This window comes from Mytilus trossulus, chromosome 6, assembly GCF_036588685.1.
Source record: "Mytilus trossulus isolate FHL-02 chromosome 6, PNRI_Mtr1.1.1.hap1, whole genome shotgun sequence".
NCBI classification, from domain to species: Eukaryota; Metazoa; Mollusca; class Bivalvia; order Mytilida; family Mytilidae; genus Mytilus; species Mytilus trossulus.
In genome coordinates this window covers 1,840,328-1,859,219 of record NC_086378.1, presented here as the reverse complement: position 1 = coordinate 1,859,219, position 18,892 = coordinate 1,840,328, and the positions used below count along the sequence as shown (strand labels likewise).

The window sequence follows — 18,892 nt, the reverse complement described above, 5'->3', positions numbered from 1 at the left end:
ACAGAGTTATACCACAGTAATACATTACCTCTTAATTGATCAAAGACTTGGTGGTGATTTATGATAGCTAGGTTGGCCTGGCTAAACATACAGTTATCGTAGGCAGAGTTATACCACAGTAATACATTTAAGAATTGAATGCTTCTTTTTGTAAATTTATTGGGGTGTAAAAGCGTTGACCGAAGTACATTTTGTATGAAGCGCGGAAGCGCTTCATTCTAAAAATGTACGCACGGTCAACACTTTTACAACCCTATAAAGTTACAAAAAGAAGCATTCAATACTTATAATTACATTTTTTAGCTAGGATTATAAAAACACGATTTTCATGAAGTTAAATTTTAAAATTCACCTGTGCACTTTATTGTGGGACCTCGTGTCATCATGAATGAAATGTTATTGTCTCATGCAACTGCTTACGGAATAACATGTGATGTGCAATTAGCCAATCAGAATAACGTATTATAATAAAACATACATCTAATGTAATTATTACCTCTTAATTGATCAAAGACTTGATGATGATTTATAATAGCTAGGTTGGCCTGGCTAAACATACAGTTATCATAGACAGAGTTATACCACAGTAATACATTACCTCTTAATTGATCAAAGACTTGGTGGTGATTTATGATAGCTAGGTTGGCCTGGCTAAACATACAGTTATCATAGGCAGAGTTATACCACAGTAATACATTACCTCTTAATTGATCAAAGACTTGATGATGATTTATGATAGCTAGGTTGGCCTGGCTAAACATACAGTTATCGAAGGCAGAGTTATACCACAGTAATACATTACCTCTTAATTGATCAAAGACTTGATGGTGATTTATGATAGCTAGGTTGGCCTGGCTAAACATACAGTTATCATAGGCAGAGTTATACCACAGTAATACATTACCTCTTAATTGATCAAAGACTTGATGGTGATTTATGATAGCTAGGTTGGCCTGGCTAAACATACAGTTATCATAGGCAGAGTTATACCACATTAATACATTACCTCTTAATTGATCAAAGACTTGATGGTGATTTATGATAGCTAGGTTGGCCTGGCTAAACATACAGTTATCGTAGGCAGAGTTATACCACAGTAATACATTACCTCTTAATTGATCAAAGACTTGATGTTGATTTATGATAGCTAGGTTGGCCTGGCTAAACATACAGTTATCGTAGGCAGAGTTATACCACAGTAATACATTACCTCTTAATTGATCAAAGACTTGATGGTGATTTATGATAGCTAGGTTGGCCTGGCTAAACATACAGTTATCATAGGCAGAGTTATACCACAGTAATACATTACCTCTTAATTGATCAAAGACTTGGTGATGATTTATAATAGCTAGGTTGGCCTGGCTAAACATACAGTTATCGTATGCAGAGTTATACCACAGTAATACATTACCTCTTAATTGATCAAAGACTTGATGGTGATTTATGATAGCTAGGTTAGCCTGGCTAAACATACAGTTATCATAGGCAGAGTTATACCACAGTAATACATTACCTCTTAATTGATCAAAGACTTGATGTTGATTTATAATAGCTAGGTTGGCCTGGCTAAACATACAGTTATCATAGACAGAGTTATACCACAGTAATACATTACCTCTTAATTGATCAAAGACTTGATGATGATTTATGATAGCTAGGTTGGCCTGGCTAAACATACAGTTATCATAGACAGAGTTATACCACAGTAATACATTACCTCTTAATTGATCAAAGACTTGATGGTGATTTATGATAGCTAGGTTGGCCTGGCTTAACATACAGTTATCATAGGCAGAGTTATACCACAGTAATATATTACCTCTTAATTGATCAAAGACTTGATGGTGATTTATGATAGCTAGGTTGGCCTGGCTTAACATACAGTTATCATAGGCAGAGTTATACCACAGTAATACATTACCTCTTAATTGATCAAAGACTTGATGGTGATTTATGATAGCTAGGTTGGCCTGGCTAAACATACAGTTATCGTAGGCAGAGTTATACCACAGTAATACATTACCTCTTAATTGATCAAAGACTTGATGGTGATTTATGATAGCTAGGTTGGCCTGGCTTAACATACAGTTATCATAGGCAGAGTTATACCACAGTAATACATTACCTCTTAATTGATCAAAGACTTGATGGTGATTTATGATAGCTAGGTTGGCCTGGCTAAACATACAGTTATCATAGGCAGAGTTATACCACAGTAATACATTACCTCTTAATTGATCAAAGACTTGATGTTGATTTATGATAGCTAGGTTGGCCTGGCTAAACATACAGTTATCGTAGGCAGAGTTATACCACAGTAATACATTACCTCTTAATTGATCAAAGACTTGGTGATGATTTATAATAGCTAGGTTGGCCTGGCTAAACATACAGTTATCATAGGCAGAGTTATACCACAGTAATACATTACCTCTTAATTGATCAAAGACTTGATGGTGATTTATGATAGCTAGGTTGGCCTGGCTAAACATACAGTTATCATAGGCAGAGTTATACCACAGTAATACATTACCTCTTAATTGATCAAAGACTTGATGATGATTTATGATAGCTAAGTTAGCCTGGCTAAAGATACAGTTATCGTAGGCAGAGTTATACCACAGTAATACATTACGTCTTAATTGATCAAAGACTTGATGGTGATTTATGATAGCTAAGTTAGCCTGGCTAAACATACAGTTATCGTAGGCAGAGTTATACCACAGTAATACATTACCTCTTAATTGATCAAAGACTTGATGGTGATTTATGATAGCTAGGTTGGCCTGGCTAAACATACAGTTATCATAGGCAGAGTTATACCACAGTAATACATTACCTCTTAATTGATCAAAGACTTGATGGTGATTTATGATAGCTAGGTTGGCCTGGCTAAACATACAGTTATCATAGGCAGAGTTATACCACAGTAATACATTACCTCTTAATTGATCAAAGACTTGATGGTGATTTATGATAGCTAGGTTAGCCTGGCTTAACATACAGTTATCGTAGGCAGAGTTATACCACAGTAATACATTACCTCTTAATTGATCAAAGACTTGATGATGATTTATGATAGCTAGGTTGGCCTGGCTAAACATACAGTTATCGTAGGCAGAGTTATACCACAGTAATACATTACCTCTTAATTGATCAAAGACTTGATGGTGATTTATGATAGCTAGGTTGGCCTGGCTAAACATACAGTTATCATAGGCAGAGTTATACCACAGTAATACATTACCTCTTAATTGGTCAAAGACTTGATGATGATTTATGATAGCTAGGTTGGCCTGGCTAAACATACAGTTATCGTAGGCAGAGTTCCAGTCTACTCCGGCTGCAGGAGATTGTCTTATTCTAAAACACTGGTCAGTAGTGGTCAGGTTTGTCCAGTCAGGGGGACACTCATTTTCATCTGCAAGGGTAAATAGATGAGGAATTCAGGTTAATAATAAAAAATATGATAATGGACACTTATATCCCATCAAGATAAAAGACAGAGTTTACCAAAATAATTTCACCATGATTATGTTTACATACAAAATTCATCAAGGAATTAACATTGTTGACTTATACAAAAAGGATTGTAGTCATAAAATATTTCATATATACATACTACATACTACATCAGAGATAATTTAAAAGGAATATACTAATAATAAAAAATAAATGGAGAATGTATAACTATGGCGTATGGGTGAGTAAACTTCCACATACATATGCAGGATTCACTTCTTTAAGACTGTTTTGTGATCATAAGCATTGTGTATACATTTCATAACATTTGGTTGAGGCAAATTAAAGTTAGAGAAGGGAAAACAACAGATTTAGCAATTTTTAAATTCATATGGGTCAAAACTCATGAACATTAAAAGTGACACCACCCAATTTCAAGCTGATCCGTGTTTTGTGGTTATAAGCATTGTATATAAGTTTTATAACATTTGGGTTGAGGCAAACTTAAAGTAAGAGAATAGAAAAAAAATTGGGGAAGTACGGACATCAGGGGCATAAAAATTAACCAACTTGGCAGATATAGCGCAATTCAAGGTTAATTTTATATGTCCAAGCTACAGTTTGGCATGCAAAAATGATTTCATTATATGGTATGTACATAAAAAACATTACATTTATAGACAAACACTGAATATTCAAAACAACATTTTACATACTGAAAACTTGGAAATTAACTGTGATTCCAGAATGATCATAGAAGTTTTTGTCATTTGAGTAGAATTTGAGATAGAGATAGCGTCCTGAGCTGAGTACTTCATATGGATTCCTGTGTCCACATATTGATGTTATGGCTTCAGTTACTGTAGCATCACCTAAAAATCATTTCAAATTATTGTAAATAAATACTTCAAATATTCTGTATATTATACAAGTGCATGTATGTAGTGTAATCCAGATATACTAACAAAACAACAAATATTATGGAGCCTGTGTCAAAATTTTATGTATGCTGTCCAATTTAAATGTTAAGCTATGAAATTTCCATAATCAGGCAGACAGTTTTAGAATGAAATGAGCTTCTCATGATGGGTTAATTATAGAATAAATATTTTCATATTTTAAATTTGGTCTATTATTCAATTAAGTACTTATAACAAGCCACAGGATATGCTGTATAGTGGGTTATTTTTTGCAGATGTAAAATTTCGCGATTTTCAATAAGGTATATTTTGGCCGTTATTTAATACTTTTGCATGTGCACTTTTAATTTGGCAGAATATATTTTGATGCTTTTATTCCATTCACAAAAGCGAAAATATCCTGCTATACAGTACGCCATTTTATTTACAATAGATATCTGAGGCAAAACAAGAAGTTTTCAGATATTAAAATAAGTTATATTTACCATCCATTATAGAGAGATGATCATATGTCCCACATGAGGAGTAGGATGGTGCTAATTGTAGATTGACATGTGTGATTGACAGCTGAATCAGTTTACCCACGCCTCCATCAATCAACCAACCACAGTTCAAGTTGTCGTCATAGAAATTTTTACCAGAAAGGACTGTTCTGATAGTACCACTAGTCTCGTTATGTATTGTCTGTGTGTTACCATTTTGACAGTAGTGAAACACTGAAAATAAAGTATAATCAATCACGTTTCAACTGTTCAAAGCATCATTCACTATCACACATGTACAAAGAATGTGTGCTCCGCTTAAAACTATTGACGTCATACAACAATCACTTTTCCATTGTGGCATCAGATATTTTGTATTATGACAGCAAAATTTAAAGGGAACCTGTGTGATGTCCGTTCAGTACAATATGATGGTGGACAAAAAGCAATAACGTTTATTGTACAATTAAACAGAATAGTCATGAAGTAAACAGAATATTCATGAAGTAAACAGAATATTCACGAAGTAAACAGAGTAGTCAGAATAGTCATGAAGTCAACAGAATAGTCATGAGGTAAACAGAATAGTCATGAAGTAAACAGAATAGTCAGAATAGTCATGAAGTCAACAGAATAGTCATGAAGTAAACAGAATAGTCATGAAGTAAACAGAATAGTCAGAATAGTCATGAAGTCAACAGAATAGTCATGAAGTCAACAGAATAGTCATGAAGTCAACAGAATAGTCATGAAGTCAACAGAATAGTCATGAAGTCAACAGAATAGTCAGAATAGTCATGAAATCAACAGAAAAGTCATGAAGTCATGAAGTCAACAGAATAGTCACAAAGTCAACAGAATAGTCATGAAGTCAACAGAATAGTCATGAAGTCAACAGAATAGTCATGAAGTCAACAGAATAGTCACGAAGTCAACAGAATAGTCATGAAGTCAACAGAATAGTCATGAAGTCAACAGAATAGTCAGAATAGTCATGAAGTCAACAGAATAGTCATGAAGTCAACAGAATAGTCATGAAGGCAACATAATAGTCATGAAGTCAACAGAATAGTCATGAAGTAAACAAAAAAGTCATGAAGTCAACAGAATAGTCATGAAGTAAACAGAATAGTCATGAAGTCAACAGAATAGTCATGAAGTCAACAGAATAGTCAGAATAGTCATGAAGTCAACAGAATAGTCATGAAGTTAACAGAATAGTCATGAAGTCAACAGAATAGTCATGAAGTTAACAGAATAGTCATGAAGTCAACAGAATAGTCATGAAGTCAACAGAATAGTCATGAAGTCAACAGAATAGTCACGAAGTCAACAGAATAGTCATGAAGTCAACAGAATAATCATAAAGTCAACAGAATGGTCATGAAGTCAACAGAATAGTCAGAATAGTCATGAAGTCAACAGAATAGTCATGAAGTCAACAGAATAGTCATGAAGTCAACAGAATAGTCACGAAGTCAACAGAATAGTCATGAAGTAAACAGAATAGTCATGAAGTCAACAGAATAGTCACAAAGTCAACAGAATAGTCACGAAGTCAACAGAATAGTCATGAAGTCAACAGAATAGTCACGAAGTCAACAGAATAGTCATGAAGTCAACAGAATAGTCATGAAGTCAACAGAATAGTCACGAAGTCAACAGAATAGTCATGAAGTCAACAGAATAGTCATAAAGTAAATGAAGTCAACAGAATAGTCAGAATAGTCAACAGAATAGTCATGAAGTCAACAGAATAGTCATGAAGTAAATGAAGTCAACAGAATAGTCATGAAGTAAATGAAGTCAACAGAATAGTCATGAAGTAAATGAAGTCAACAGAATAGTCATGAAGTCACGAAGTCAACAGAATAGTCACGAAGTCAACAGAATAGTCATGAAGTCAACAGAATAGTCACGAAGTCAACAGAATAGTCACGAAGTCAACAGAATAGTCACGAAGTCAACAGAATAGTCATGAAGTCAACAGAATAGTCACGAAGTCAACAGAATAGTCAGAATAGTCATGAAGTCAACAGAATAGTCATGAAGTCAACAGAATAGTCACGAAGTCAACAGAAAAGTCATGAAGTCAACAGAATAGTCACAAAGTCAACAGAATAGTCACGAAGTCAACAGAATAGTCATGAAGTAAACAGAATAGTCCTGAAGTCAACAGAATAGTCACGAAGTCAACAGAATAGTCACGAAGTCAACAGAATAGTCATGAAGTCAACAGAATAGTCACGAAGTCAACAGAATAGTCACGAAGTCAACAAAATAGTCACGAAGTCAACAGAATAGTCATGAAGTCAACAGAATAGTCACGAAGTCAACAGAATAGTCACCAAGTCAACAGAATAGTCATGAAGTAAATGAAGTCAACAGAATAGTCATGAAGTAAATGAAGTCAACAGAATAGTCATGAAGTCAACAGAATAGTCATGAAGTCAACAGAATAGTCATGAAGTAAATGAAGTCAACAGAATAGTCATGAAGTAAATGAAGTCAACAGAATAGTCATGAAGTCAACAAAATAGTCATGAAGTCAACAGAATAGTCATGAAGTAAATGAAGTCAACAGAATAGTCATGAAGTCAACAGAATAGTCATGAAGTAAATGAAGTCAACAGAATAGTCATGAAGTCAACTACTATAGTGCATCTATTTTGTTATAGTTATGATTGATTTAATATAAAACAGGGTGATTGCTGGTGATGAATGATTCAATATGGAACAGGGTGACTGCTGGTGATGATTGATTTAATGTAAAACAGGGCTATTGCTGGTGATGAGTGATTCAATGTAAAACAGGGTGATTGCTGGTGATGAGTGATTCAATGTAAAACAGGGTGATTGCTGGTGATGATTGATTCAATGTAAAACAGGATGATTGCTGGTAATGATTGATTTAATGTAAAACAGGGAGATTGCTGGTGATGATTGATTCAATGTAAAACAGGGTGATTGCTGGTGATGATTGATTCAATGTAAAACAGGGTGATTGCTGGTGATGATTGATTCAATGTAAAACAGGGTGATTGCTGGTGATAAGTGATTCAATGTAAAACATGGTGATTGCTGGTGATAAGTGATTCAATGTAAAACAGGGGGATTGCTGGTGATGATTGATTCAATGTGAAACAGGGTGATTGCTGTTGATGATTGATTCAATGTAAAACAGGGGGATTGCTGGTGATGATTGATTCAATGTAAAACAGGGTGATTGCTGATGATGAGTGATTCAATGTGGAACAGGGTGATTGTTGGTGATGAGTAATTCAATATAAAACTGGGTGATTGCTGTTGATGAGTGATTCAATGTAAAACAGGGTGATTGCTGGTGATGAGTGATCCAATGTAAAACAGGGTGATTGCTGGTGATGAGTGATTCAATGTGGAACAGGGTGATTGCTGGTGATGATTGACTCAATGTAAAACATGGGGATTGCTGGTGATGACTGATTCAATGTGGAACAGGGTGATTGCTGGTGATGACTGATTCAATGTGGAACAGGGTGATTGCTGGTGATGAGTGATTCAATGTGAAACAGGGTGATTGCTGGTAATGACTGATTCAATGTGAAACAGGTGATTGCTGGTGATGAATGATTCAATGTAAAACAGGGGGATTACTAGTGATGAATGATTCAATGTGAAACAGGGTGATTGCTGGTGATGACTGATTCAATGTGAAACAGGGTGATTGCTGGTGATGACTGATTCAATGTGAAACAGGGGGATTGCTGGTGATGAGTGATTCAATGTAAAACAGGGGGATTGCTGGTGATGAGTGATTCAATGTAAAACAGGGTGATTGCTGGTGATGAGTGATTCAATGTAAAACAGGGGGATTGCTGGTGATGATTGATTCAATGTAAAACAGGGTGATTGTTGGTGATGAGTGATTCAATGTGAAACAGGGTGATTGCTGGTGATGACTGATTCAATGTGAAACAGGGTGATTGCTGGTGATGACTGATTCAATGTGAAACAGGGGGATTGCTGGTGATGAGTGATTCAATGTAAAACAGGGGGATTGCTGGTGATGAGTGATTCAATGTAAAACAGGGTGATTGCTGGTGATGAGTGATTCAATGTAAAACAGGGGGATTGCTGGTGATGATTGATTCAATGTAAAACAGGGTGATTGTTGGTGATGAGTGATTCAATGTGAAACAGGGTGATTGCTGGTGATGACTGATTCAATGTGAAACAGGGGGATTGCTGGTGATGACTGATTCAATGTGAAACAGGGGGATTGCTGGTAATGAATGATTCAATGTGAAACAGGGTGATTGCTGGTGATGACTGATTCAATGTGAAACAGGGTGATTGCTGGTGATGACTGATTCAATGTGAAACAGGTTGATTGCTGGTGATGTGTGATTCAATGTGAAACAGGGGGATTGCTGGTGATGATTGATTCAATTTGAATCAATGTGATTGATTGTGATGAGTGATTCAATGTGAAACAGGGTGATTGCTGGTGATGATTGATTCAATGTGAATCACCATGATAGCTGGTAATGAGTGATTCAATGTGAAAGAATGTGATGTTCTGGTGAGGAGTGATTTAATGTAAAACAGAAAACAGGGTGATTGATACAATGTTGAACTGGTTGATTGCTGCATGTTGGTGGTGAATGATTCACTGTGAAACATGGTGATTGGTTGTGATGTAGGATCCAATATGGAACATGATGATTGGTTGTGATGTAGGATTCAATATGGAACATGGTGATTGGTTGTGATGTAGGATCCAATATGGAACATGATGATTGGTTGTGATGTAGGATTCAATATGGAACATGGTGATTGGTTGTGATGTAGGATCCAATATGGAACATGGTGATTGGTTGTGATGTAGGATCCAATATGGAACATGGTGATTGGTTGTGATGTAGGATCCAATATGGAACATGGTGATTGGTTGTGATGTAGGATCCAATATGGAACATGGTGATTGCTGGTGATGACTGATTCAATGTGGATTAGGGTGATTGCTGGTGATGACTGATTCAATGTGGATTAGGGTGATTGCTGGTGATGAGTGATTTAATGTGGGACAGGGTGATTGCAGGTGATGAGTGATTCAATGTGAATCAATGTGATTGCTGGTGAATGGTGACTCAATATAGAACAAGCTGATGTCAAGTGATCAGTGATTCAAAGTGAATTGATGTGATTGCTTGTAATTTGAGGTTATAACACTCTGATTTACATCTCTGTAATGTAAAACCTATCATTAATTATACTGAGTAATACATTGCCTAATAATAAATGCCTAACCATCAACAATCACCAGCATTTATAGATTCAATATTCAACAGCAAGAGAGATTTTACTGAATCACCTAGAGCATGTAGAGTGTCCAATATCTTTAAAGACTATATATACTTACCACATATAACACTTGTAAAATTCACAAAAAGTATAAAAAGTATCTGAAGTTGAAGCATCCTCATTCTGAAAAATAAAGAAAAAATATGAACCTTCAAAAACAATGTTTGACCTCCAAAGTTAAACAATTCAGTGGACATTTATTATCAATTCTATATACATGTAGGACCAGTTTTTAAATCAGAGAAGATTATACAAGTCATGTTAATAGGACAAACTTATACATTGTACATGAAAACTGTACAAAAAAGGAAGCTACTAACTAAATTATATTAAAAATCGCAGGATTTACCTATCTGGAGTTGTTTTTTATGAATGTGTTACATTTTGGTTTTCCAAATGTCAATCATCTTAGAGGATGTAATATAGAAAAATTTGTTATTACAAAATAATAAACATAATAAAACCTTAGAGTTATTCATATTATTTGGAAATCAGCACTGGTTGACCCGAGAACATCTGTGTCGCTTGAACATATTGAACTATTGACATCATACAACAATCACATCTCAATTGTAGCGTTAGTCCGAGATTACTCTTACGTCCGACGGCTGTTTTGCCAGACAAGCTGGGGCCGTGGGACGTCAGATATTTTGAATTATGACGGCAAGAGTTTACAGGATGTCCAGTAATGACCATCAAATAGTGATAAAGTGCATTAGAATCGATAAATAATCCCTAAATCAGTTAACATGGTCACTGAGTGAATGACCATCAAATGGCGATAAAGTGTATAGTGGGTCTCATTGGGGTCTAAGCATGACGCAGGATTGCCGATTTTTTTTTAAGGCATGACATGTGAAAGTCAAATTATTGTGTTGTGAAAACGGGAAATGAGGTCTTGCAGGACCCGGGAAATGACAAAAAAATGAGAATTGCTTACGTACATAGTGTAAGCGGGATACGGGAATCCAATAAAACAGTAAGCGGGATCCAGGATCGGAACCCCCAACGAGACCCCTGTATAAACATGGTCACAGACAGAGATTTACAAAAAAAGTACATGAACTTGTAAGACATCTATTGTGAAATGTCATATTATTTAATTTTTATCTATGTAACCTTTTTGGGGTACCATATACATAAATGCAGATATTACCCTTTTACAGTTTTATTTATAAATAGTTTCTGACAGACTTTTTTTTAGTCATTTAGGACATGCATTTGTCATTAAAAACACAGATTTTGAATAAGAATAACCACGATTGAGTCTTACATTATTATCATGGAATCAACTTATTTGATATTCTATGTATTGTAACATAACTACGTCTTGTGTGTCATATGTAAAGATGTATTTCAAAATATCTCTTAATTTACAGGAAGCCCATAACAAAAACAAAGAGTTATTTCCCCTGTGCAGATATGCGCGTTATAAACTTCCGGCGTCCCCGTTGCCAGGCTAATTTTCACCTCAGCAGTGGTCTCTAAAATCCCTTGTAGAAACTCTCTGAGTTAGACAAATCTAGAATGGCGAAAGTTGCCATGGACAGCAGGTCATTTCAGACTCTACTAGATCGCATTAACCAGGTATACTCAAACAATGCAATTCAGTTCGGATTTTTATCTGAAAAGAAGATTTTTTTTACTCATATTTTCTCACAAATCTAATTTTTTAGTGATCATGCATATTTTTGTAACTCAACTTCAATGAGGCACGAACCTCCCACTTTTTTATTCACCACAAAAATTCACCATATTGTTGTTTGGAAAACTGCAGCGATTGACTGCAGTGCAGAATCTGCGCTGCTTGAACTTTTGACCGTAAACAACACACCAATTTTACATTATTGCTTCAGATATTTAGTATTATGATGTCTAAAATCATAGGAACCTGTGTGATATCAAGTTTTAATGGACAAATAGCGACAGCACAAGGTGTTAACGTATGTGTATATATGATAGAATGGACAACTGTCGAATAGGCCCTTTCCTGGTTAGTTTGAGTGCACTTTCTTGTAAAGAAAAAATGGCCTAGTAGTTGAGGTAGGGCTGATTTTCGGCTTAAAATTTAAAGTACATTCAATGATAGATTTTTTTAAACATTTAAATGTCTACATCAGTCAATAGACTTTAAACTCCAAATTACATTTGTAGATATATGTAATTCTATGACACTGGTTACCTAATCTGTGTAAAATCAAACATAAAATACAATGTATGTGCGCTTTTATAGAGGGAAAGTTTACTATTTTCTGCAAAAAAAACCAGTTTATTTCCTCCAAAAATGTACCAATTTAATGATGGACTTTGCTTCTTTACATTTTGGTTGACAGAGTATCAGGATGTCCAACCAGAGAAATGGTAACCTGTTGAAAAATAAATACTCTGGAGTCAAAAATCCAAATATGAAATTAGTTTATTCAATAGACCACTTTTGAGTAATATATAACTTATAATAAGATGTGGTATGAGTGCCAATGAGACAACTCTCTAACAATTTGTAAAAGTATAACCATTAAACCAGGTCAAAGTATAGTCTTCAACAGACAACAGTCTTGTCTCACACCGAACAGCAAGCTATAAAGGTTTCCAAAAATGACATGTTTAAAATCTTAAACCACAACATAAAAAGACACACTATAAAATATCAGTTTAATTGCATTGGCTTAACTAAAACAAAAGACATACATGTACATGTATGCCCTTTACCCAAAAAAAGTAATGTACTTTTAATGTCATGCAGCTTTTACCACGTTACATCAAAACACAATACAAATTACTGTTATATACAAAAAAGTCTTTTTACCTGTAATTTAATGTTTCATAAATATATATATATATACTACAAGTTATTTTTTTCGATTGCAAATACTTTCATATTCACCTTTAAGATTTGATAATGTTAGTGAATTTTCCATGAATTTTGTAAGATTTTCATTAGCAATGTTTGCGAAAACACTATGCTACATTTGGATGCATAGATATTTGTCCTTGCTACTGTATTGTATGCTGTAACATGTAAATGTTCAAATGTATACAATATATTCGACATGTATGTAATTACTTGCTAACAATATTCAAATTTGAACGTAAAGTTGATGATCTAGATGAATCAATCCCCAATCTGAAGCAGGATGGACATTATAAACCCAAAAAGATGAAAAGTATGCAAAAATAAATAACTTCCTTTACGGAAAATGAACAGTTTTGGTTATGCAGTGCATAAGGTATATATATGAGTCCATACAGAAGAAATAATGAGAAAATGTCCAAAGTCAGCACAAAAAGGATCAGCTTTGAATTTTTTTTTTCATAATTCTGTTAGTTCTATAATTCCTTGTACATGTTGTACATTTGTAGTCTCATATCCTGTGTATATATACTGATCTTGATTTTGAATATTTGACTAATTTACTAAATTTTATATTTGTTAGCAAACATCATACACAGAGAAGAAGGTTGAGATATTGTACAGTTCTAGAGGACATTTCACAGCAAATCAGGTGAGTTAGAATAATATCAGGAATTATAAAAAAAAACACGTTTAATATCTTCCACCTCTCTTGTTTATATATAGACAGCCCACAGGTACTGGATAATTTTCCTGAAAAAAATAAAACAAAAAGTGCTTCGTGAGGTAAAAAAAAATATAAGGATCAAGATAATATCAAATATATATTTTTTCTTAAAGCATATTTGATTTTGATTTTTTAATCTAAAAATGTTCCAAAATATAAAAAATTCAAAACAGATTTCAAAAATACTAAATACACATCTTGTACATCAGTAACTGTATTATATGTTATACCTTGAAGTGATGTAGATACCTTACATGTATTTGCCATATTTATAATGATCCATATATATTTTCAGGCATCACAGATTTTATTAGCATTCAAAGCACCTTCTGACAAAGTTAGAGCAATACAGATATTAGAACCAGTGAGTATGAAGTAGAAATGCAACAAAACTCATTTTCAAACACATTTAGTCCCTTTATATATATATCATTAGTTTGAAAATTAGAAAGCATCAACTGTATTGAACTGTAGAGTTTTTAGAAATGCAATTCTTCTACATAGATAGAATTTGAAAAGAACGACATAACAAAGCTTTATACAGAAATCAGTGGCTGATCCAGAACTTTTTTAAGAACGGCTCCAGTCATGCTTCAGTGATTCCCTATTTAATTAACCAAATTTTTCCAACAAAAGGGGGTCCAGTACTCTGACCTCCCCTGGATCTGCCTATGGAAATTATCAAGTTATTGTGTCATCTTAAACCTCAATACACTTGACTGACCAGGCATTTTGTTTATTAATGTTGTATCTGATTGCTTTACTTTACAGCGACTTTGTCGAATGTCATGTCAAGAAGCAAGGGAAGTTCTTAATGTCATAACCGTACAGAATGATAAATTAATAGCATTAGACTGTGTGAAAAGGTAAATATTTTTATATTGCATTTATAGGGGAATAAAGTTATTTGGAGTAATTGTCCAAAAGATATACAAAGAAAAATAACCATTTTAAATTATGACAGAACAAGATTCTTCATGTGTCATCTACATGTATATTATAATTAATTGTTTCTAAACAAATTGCTTCAAATTTTAAATTACACAATGAAATAGGTTTCTGTTTAAAGAAGCCTTTCATTTCAATAGTTGTTTCCTTCATTACTGATAATTAGCCAATCAGGCCAGTTTAGAGTAGAAGAATTTTCAATTGTCTCCCCTAGCTAGTCACCATTTTAGTTTGGTGTGAAACATTTCACTGAAAACATAAACCTCAGATATTTGTATCTTAATAAAAGACATCTTTAACTTAAATTTATTTAGATTCCATCTAAACTTTAGAATTGACAAATCTTTGCAAATGAAAGAGTTTTTTCTAAAAAAAGAACATTATTAAATCACATAAAATACCACTTTTAAAATTGTACCAGCTTTATGGATTGTTGATTATTTTAGAAGATTTGAATGTAAGAAAAACAATTGATATGCACAGCAAAAAAATAACTCACAAAGAGCAAAGGAACAGCTCTTTTTTTTGTTTAAAAAAGTCAAAAGTCGGTAATATCTAGGAGTCTACTCCCATATTAGGAAGAAGATTATAAAAAAGGTCAATTGAATGTTTCAAAAAGAGTGAACACGCTGAAATGTCTCGCCTTTTTTGTATTTTTTTCGAAGGGTCAAAGTAAATACTTTTTTACAAAATTTTATGAAAATTAAACCAGCCAAATTCATTTTAGTGAAAGTGTTGGGAAACACCTTATACAAGTGTGCACACGCTGAAATGTCTGGCCTAATTGACTATTGACACAGTTTTTTATTACATTTTTTCACAGAGTGTTAACAGATTACCAAACCAAGCTAGGAGAGGAGTATATTCTGAGTTCATTCCCCTTTGAAGATGGCAAGATTATGGCAATACAAATTCTGAAAACAGTAAGACTTACTTTTATGTATCCTTATTTAATATGAGTCGTAGATCACACCAAAGTTTAAAGTTACTTTAGATTTTGATATAAAAGGAGTATGGCTAAATTTCTCTGTATTTGCGTAACTCACAGAGTCAATTATTAAAGATGTCTTTTTGGAAATTGAATTAAGGTGGTACCTAGCACTTTAACCAAAATTAATTTGGCTCCTTTAATTTTCATAAAATTTTGATAAAGTATGAACTTTGACCCTTGGACAAAAATATAAAAAATTCAAAAATTTTGAACCAACCATTTTATCAGAAAAATTACACTGGTTATATAGCAGTTTGACAAACACTGATTTTGATCATTGAGAAGCTTAATATTCCATTAACAACACAATGTAATTAAAATGTTTAGCTGATTTCAAAGAGTTATCTCCCTGTAGTGTTAGGTACCACCTTAAATAAACAATAGACACTACTTTATTATTGAACATCAGACACAAAGGTGTACAAGAGGAGTATATTTATATACTTAATATACAGTAAAACATAATTCTCCATATTTTGAAGAAAAAAACATGAAGCACTAAATGTAGCTTTTGCTGATTTTGCATGTTTTGGGCAAATTTGCATCAAAGGAAATTGCTCAGCAAAATAAATTTATTCATATCCAAAAGACAAATTTTACATCCTACAGAATTTGTTTTTTTGTTCACAATGTCCTTCTTGTATATGAATATTTTGGTAAATAAATTCAGGAAAAAATGGCCCTACCATTTACAGAGCACAAAGCATTATTCTGTATTAGCAGATGGAGTAATTGAAGTACTGTTCATTTACTGGATACAGTCTCTTTAACTAGGCAACATCAGACCAATAACTTAATGGTGGCCTTATTGTCAGAAATGATGCATAGTCAAATTTTACTGCTAAATTTCAGTTCAACTTACCAGTGATTAAAAAAATGATTTATCATAAGATGGAACAACTCTAAAGAACACATGACAAACAGAAAAAAACCATTGGTGCTTGTGTAGTGTGTGGCACTCTTATAAAATGGCAGATCACTGAATAGTACTCTGATTTTCTGTTTAAATTTCCTATACATTCTTCTGTTTGATGTTTCACAGGTTGGCTCTTACGTAAGTGAGAAGACACCAGCTGGAGGACACCAGGGTTATGCTGCTTTAGGAGGATTATATACACAAGCCAGACCAATGTGTACACATTTATATGGACCTTTATACCAACAGGAACAGATGATTCCAGTAAGTTTGACCTTCAATAGAACTTTCAATGTCAGTCATATTTTGAACAATGCTGGAAATCAAATGATCAAAATAGAAGTTTTTGTCAGAATTTCTTGCTAAAAATCCTATTATAAATGTATTAAAAAAGTGAGTACTATGTGTTTGTACATGTAAAATAGTCTTTATTATAGGTCCACATCAAACACAAAAAGTCCTGATTTATCCAGCAGAAATAGAATATAAATATGTTGACACATATAATGCCCACCTTTGTTAAATTAACATATAGCACATGACATGAGAATTTTTTTTCTCTTTAGATATATTAAGTTTTGTTAATTTATTTGTATAATATGTATTTCAGGGTCGAGGTAAAATTGAGATTCCCCCAGAGGCCCAACCAGGAGTCGTGCCATCAGTTTACACTGGCCATCCATCCTATGCTTACCCTCTAGACAAGAGCTATGCTGCCGATCGTGGTTATCCAGGCAATGTCCCACTCACACAGCCTGTCATGCAACACGAAACATACCCTGCAGGTGCCCCTCCTCTGGGGTTCCATACAGGGAATCCATTCTCTACAGGATTCCCAGGGCTAGAAAGGGCATAGATTAGATCTACGTGAAACTGTGAACAATCATTATAAAAGCCATTTGTTTGTAAAGCATATATCTGCCAATAACAAAGTTTGTAATACAGAAAGCATTTTGTGATAAAATTTAAGCAAAAATTTATGATTACAAACTTATACCATTCCAGATGTTTATTATTTTACATGATATTTTCTGTTATGTTTTTAATATTGTGTTACATTGTTATAGATTAATTTTAAAAATCATCTTCTAAAACTATTGAAAACTTTGCACTCTTGGTTAATTTCATATTGAATAATAGAGATTTGGGTTTTGTTTAAAATGTTGTTTTTATAAGTCTTCCTGAATCATTCTCTAAATACATTGTTTTTTCTTGTTAATTTTCACAGAAGATGATACTTGTAAATGGCAGAATGTTAAAATCTCAGACTTTTTTTTAAAGATTTTTATTTTTATTTTTCTACAGGGTTTTATCTTTACTATAGTTTTTTGTCTGTGATACTATATATTTATATATTTGTACATTATATTTGTTTGTCTCTTTATGCTTTGTACATGCATGCTGATATTTCTAGGTGCATAATTGTTATAGCTTTTAATTTGTTTTTGTATTTCTATTAATTTCTATTTTTGAGCTTGTTGAGTTTTTATAGAATTATAAAACGACTTTATACATTATATGTGTAAATCTCTCCACCGCCCCAGTATTGACCTGTAAATCTGATTGCTGTTATAGATTTGTCACTTCTTAATAACATTGTGTGGAGCTTGAATACAGAACACTTAATAAATCATTTCAATTCTTATGTAGGTTGTTATTATTTTTGAAGCCTAGCCTGAAAGCTAGTATCTGTATACACAGTGCAAAATCAAATCATCTATATTAATCCACTAGAAGGAGAGTGGAATGGTTAGTGCAACTGATAGAGGTAGCTACAAAGTCTCAAGTTTTCTGGAGGTTCCCAATTCTTCCTCCTTTTTTCTGGAAAAATTGTTTAAAAGTATTGTGAAAATTCAACCTTGTGATCACAGCTCCTCCAAGACTGACAGAAAGCTTTCATATTTGATAGGATTGTTTGTAACCATGTGCAGTTGATTATATTGTGCAGTTTTTTTGTCGAGTTGCAGAAAGCTTGACATATGGATAGTGATCTGGCAGCAGCAGTGTTAGCTAACTTCTTTTAAAAAGCTTTATATTTTAGAAGGTGAAAGACTTGGATGCTTCATACTTTGTATATATATGCCTTATGTTAAGAAGTTTCGATTTGTTACATGGCCAATGTCCTTGACCCCATTTTCCTGGATCAGCGACTACTTGAGAGAAAAGATTTTTTTGTAATGTTAATTTCTCTCTAATAATAGGATAACTATATTTGGTGTGTGCATACCTTGCAAGGTCTTCATGCC

General features: G+C 33.6%; 2 protein-coding genes across 3 annotated transcripts in view; one reads left to right on the top strand and one right to left on the bottom strand.

Moving 5' to 3' along the window:
* Nucleotides 1-11,619, bottom strand: part of LOC134720573 (uncharacterized) — a 41,883-nt gene extending 30,264 nt beyond the window's left edge. For both annotated transcript variants that reach the window (XM_063582898.1, XM_063582900.1), the window contains exons 1-5: nt 11,487-11,619; nt 10,272-10,336; nt 4,871-5,101; nt 4,182-4,337; nt 3,251-3,424 (exon numbers count right to left, since the gene is read on the bottom strand). In XM_063582898.1, the coding sequence (XP_063438968.1) occupies nt 3,251-3,424; nt 4,182-4,337; nt 4,871-5,101; nt 10,272-10,336; nt 11,487-11,497 (637 nt within the window). In that variant the 5' untranslated portion in view covers nt 11,498-11,619. The remainder of the gene's footprint in view (nt 1-3,250; nt 3,425-4,181; nt 4,338-4,870; nt 5,102-10,271; nt 10,337-11,486) is intronic.
* An 11-nt stretch (nt 11,620-11,630) lies between these two features.
* LOC134720574 (uncharacterized) lies at nt 11,631-18,291 on the top strand. The gene is made up of 7 exons (XM_063582901.1): nt 11,631-11,800; nt 13,648-13,716; nt 14,087-14,155; nt 14,563-14,657; nt 15,563-15,662; nt 16,773-16,910; nt 17,257-18,291. Exons 1-7 carry the CDS (start codon nt 11,741-11,743, stop codon nt 17,500-17,502), a joined length of 777 nt encoding a protein of 258 aa, XP_063438971.1. The 5' UTR covers nt 11,631-11,740; the 3' UTR covers nt 17,503-18,291.
* Nucleotides 18,292-18,892: the final 601 nt, after the last annotated feature.

Bases quoted from the DNA above. Each gene is read 5' to 3' on its own strand.
- LOC134720574 (XM_063582901.1), top strand. From the start codon at position 11,741: ATGGCGAAAGTTGCCATGGACAGCAGGTCATTTCAGACTCTACTAGAT. The intron at 14,658-15,562 runs GTAAATATTTTT...ATTTTTTCACAG, and splicing joins GCATTAGACTGTGTGAAAAG to AGTGTTAACAGATTACCAAA. The intron at 15,663-16,772 runs GTAAGACTTACT...GATGTTTCACAG, and splicing joins CAATACAAATTCTGAAAACA to GTTGGCTCTTACGTAAGTGA.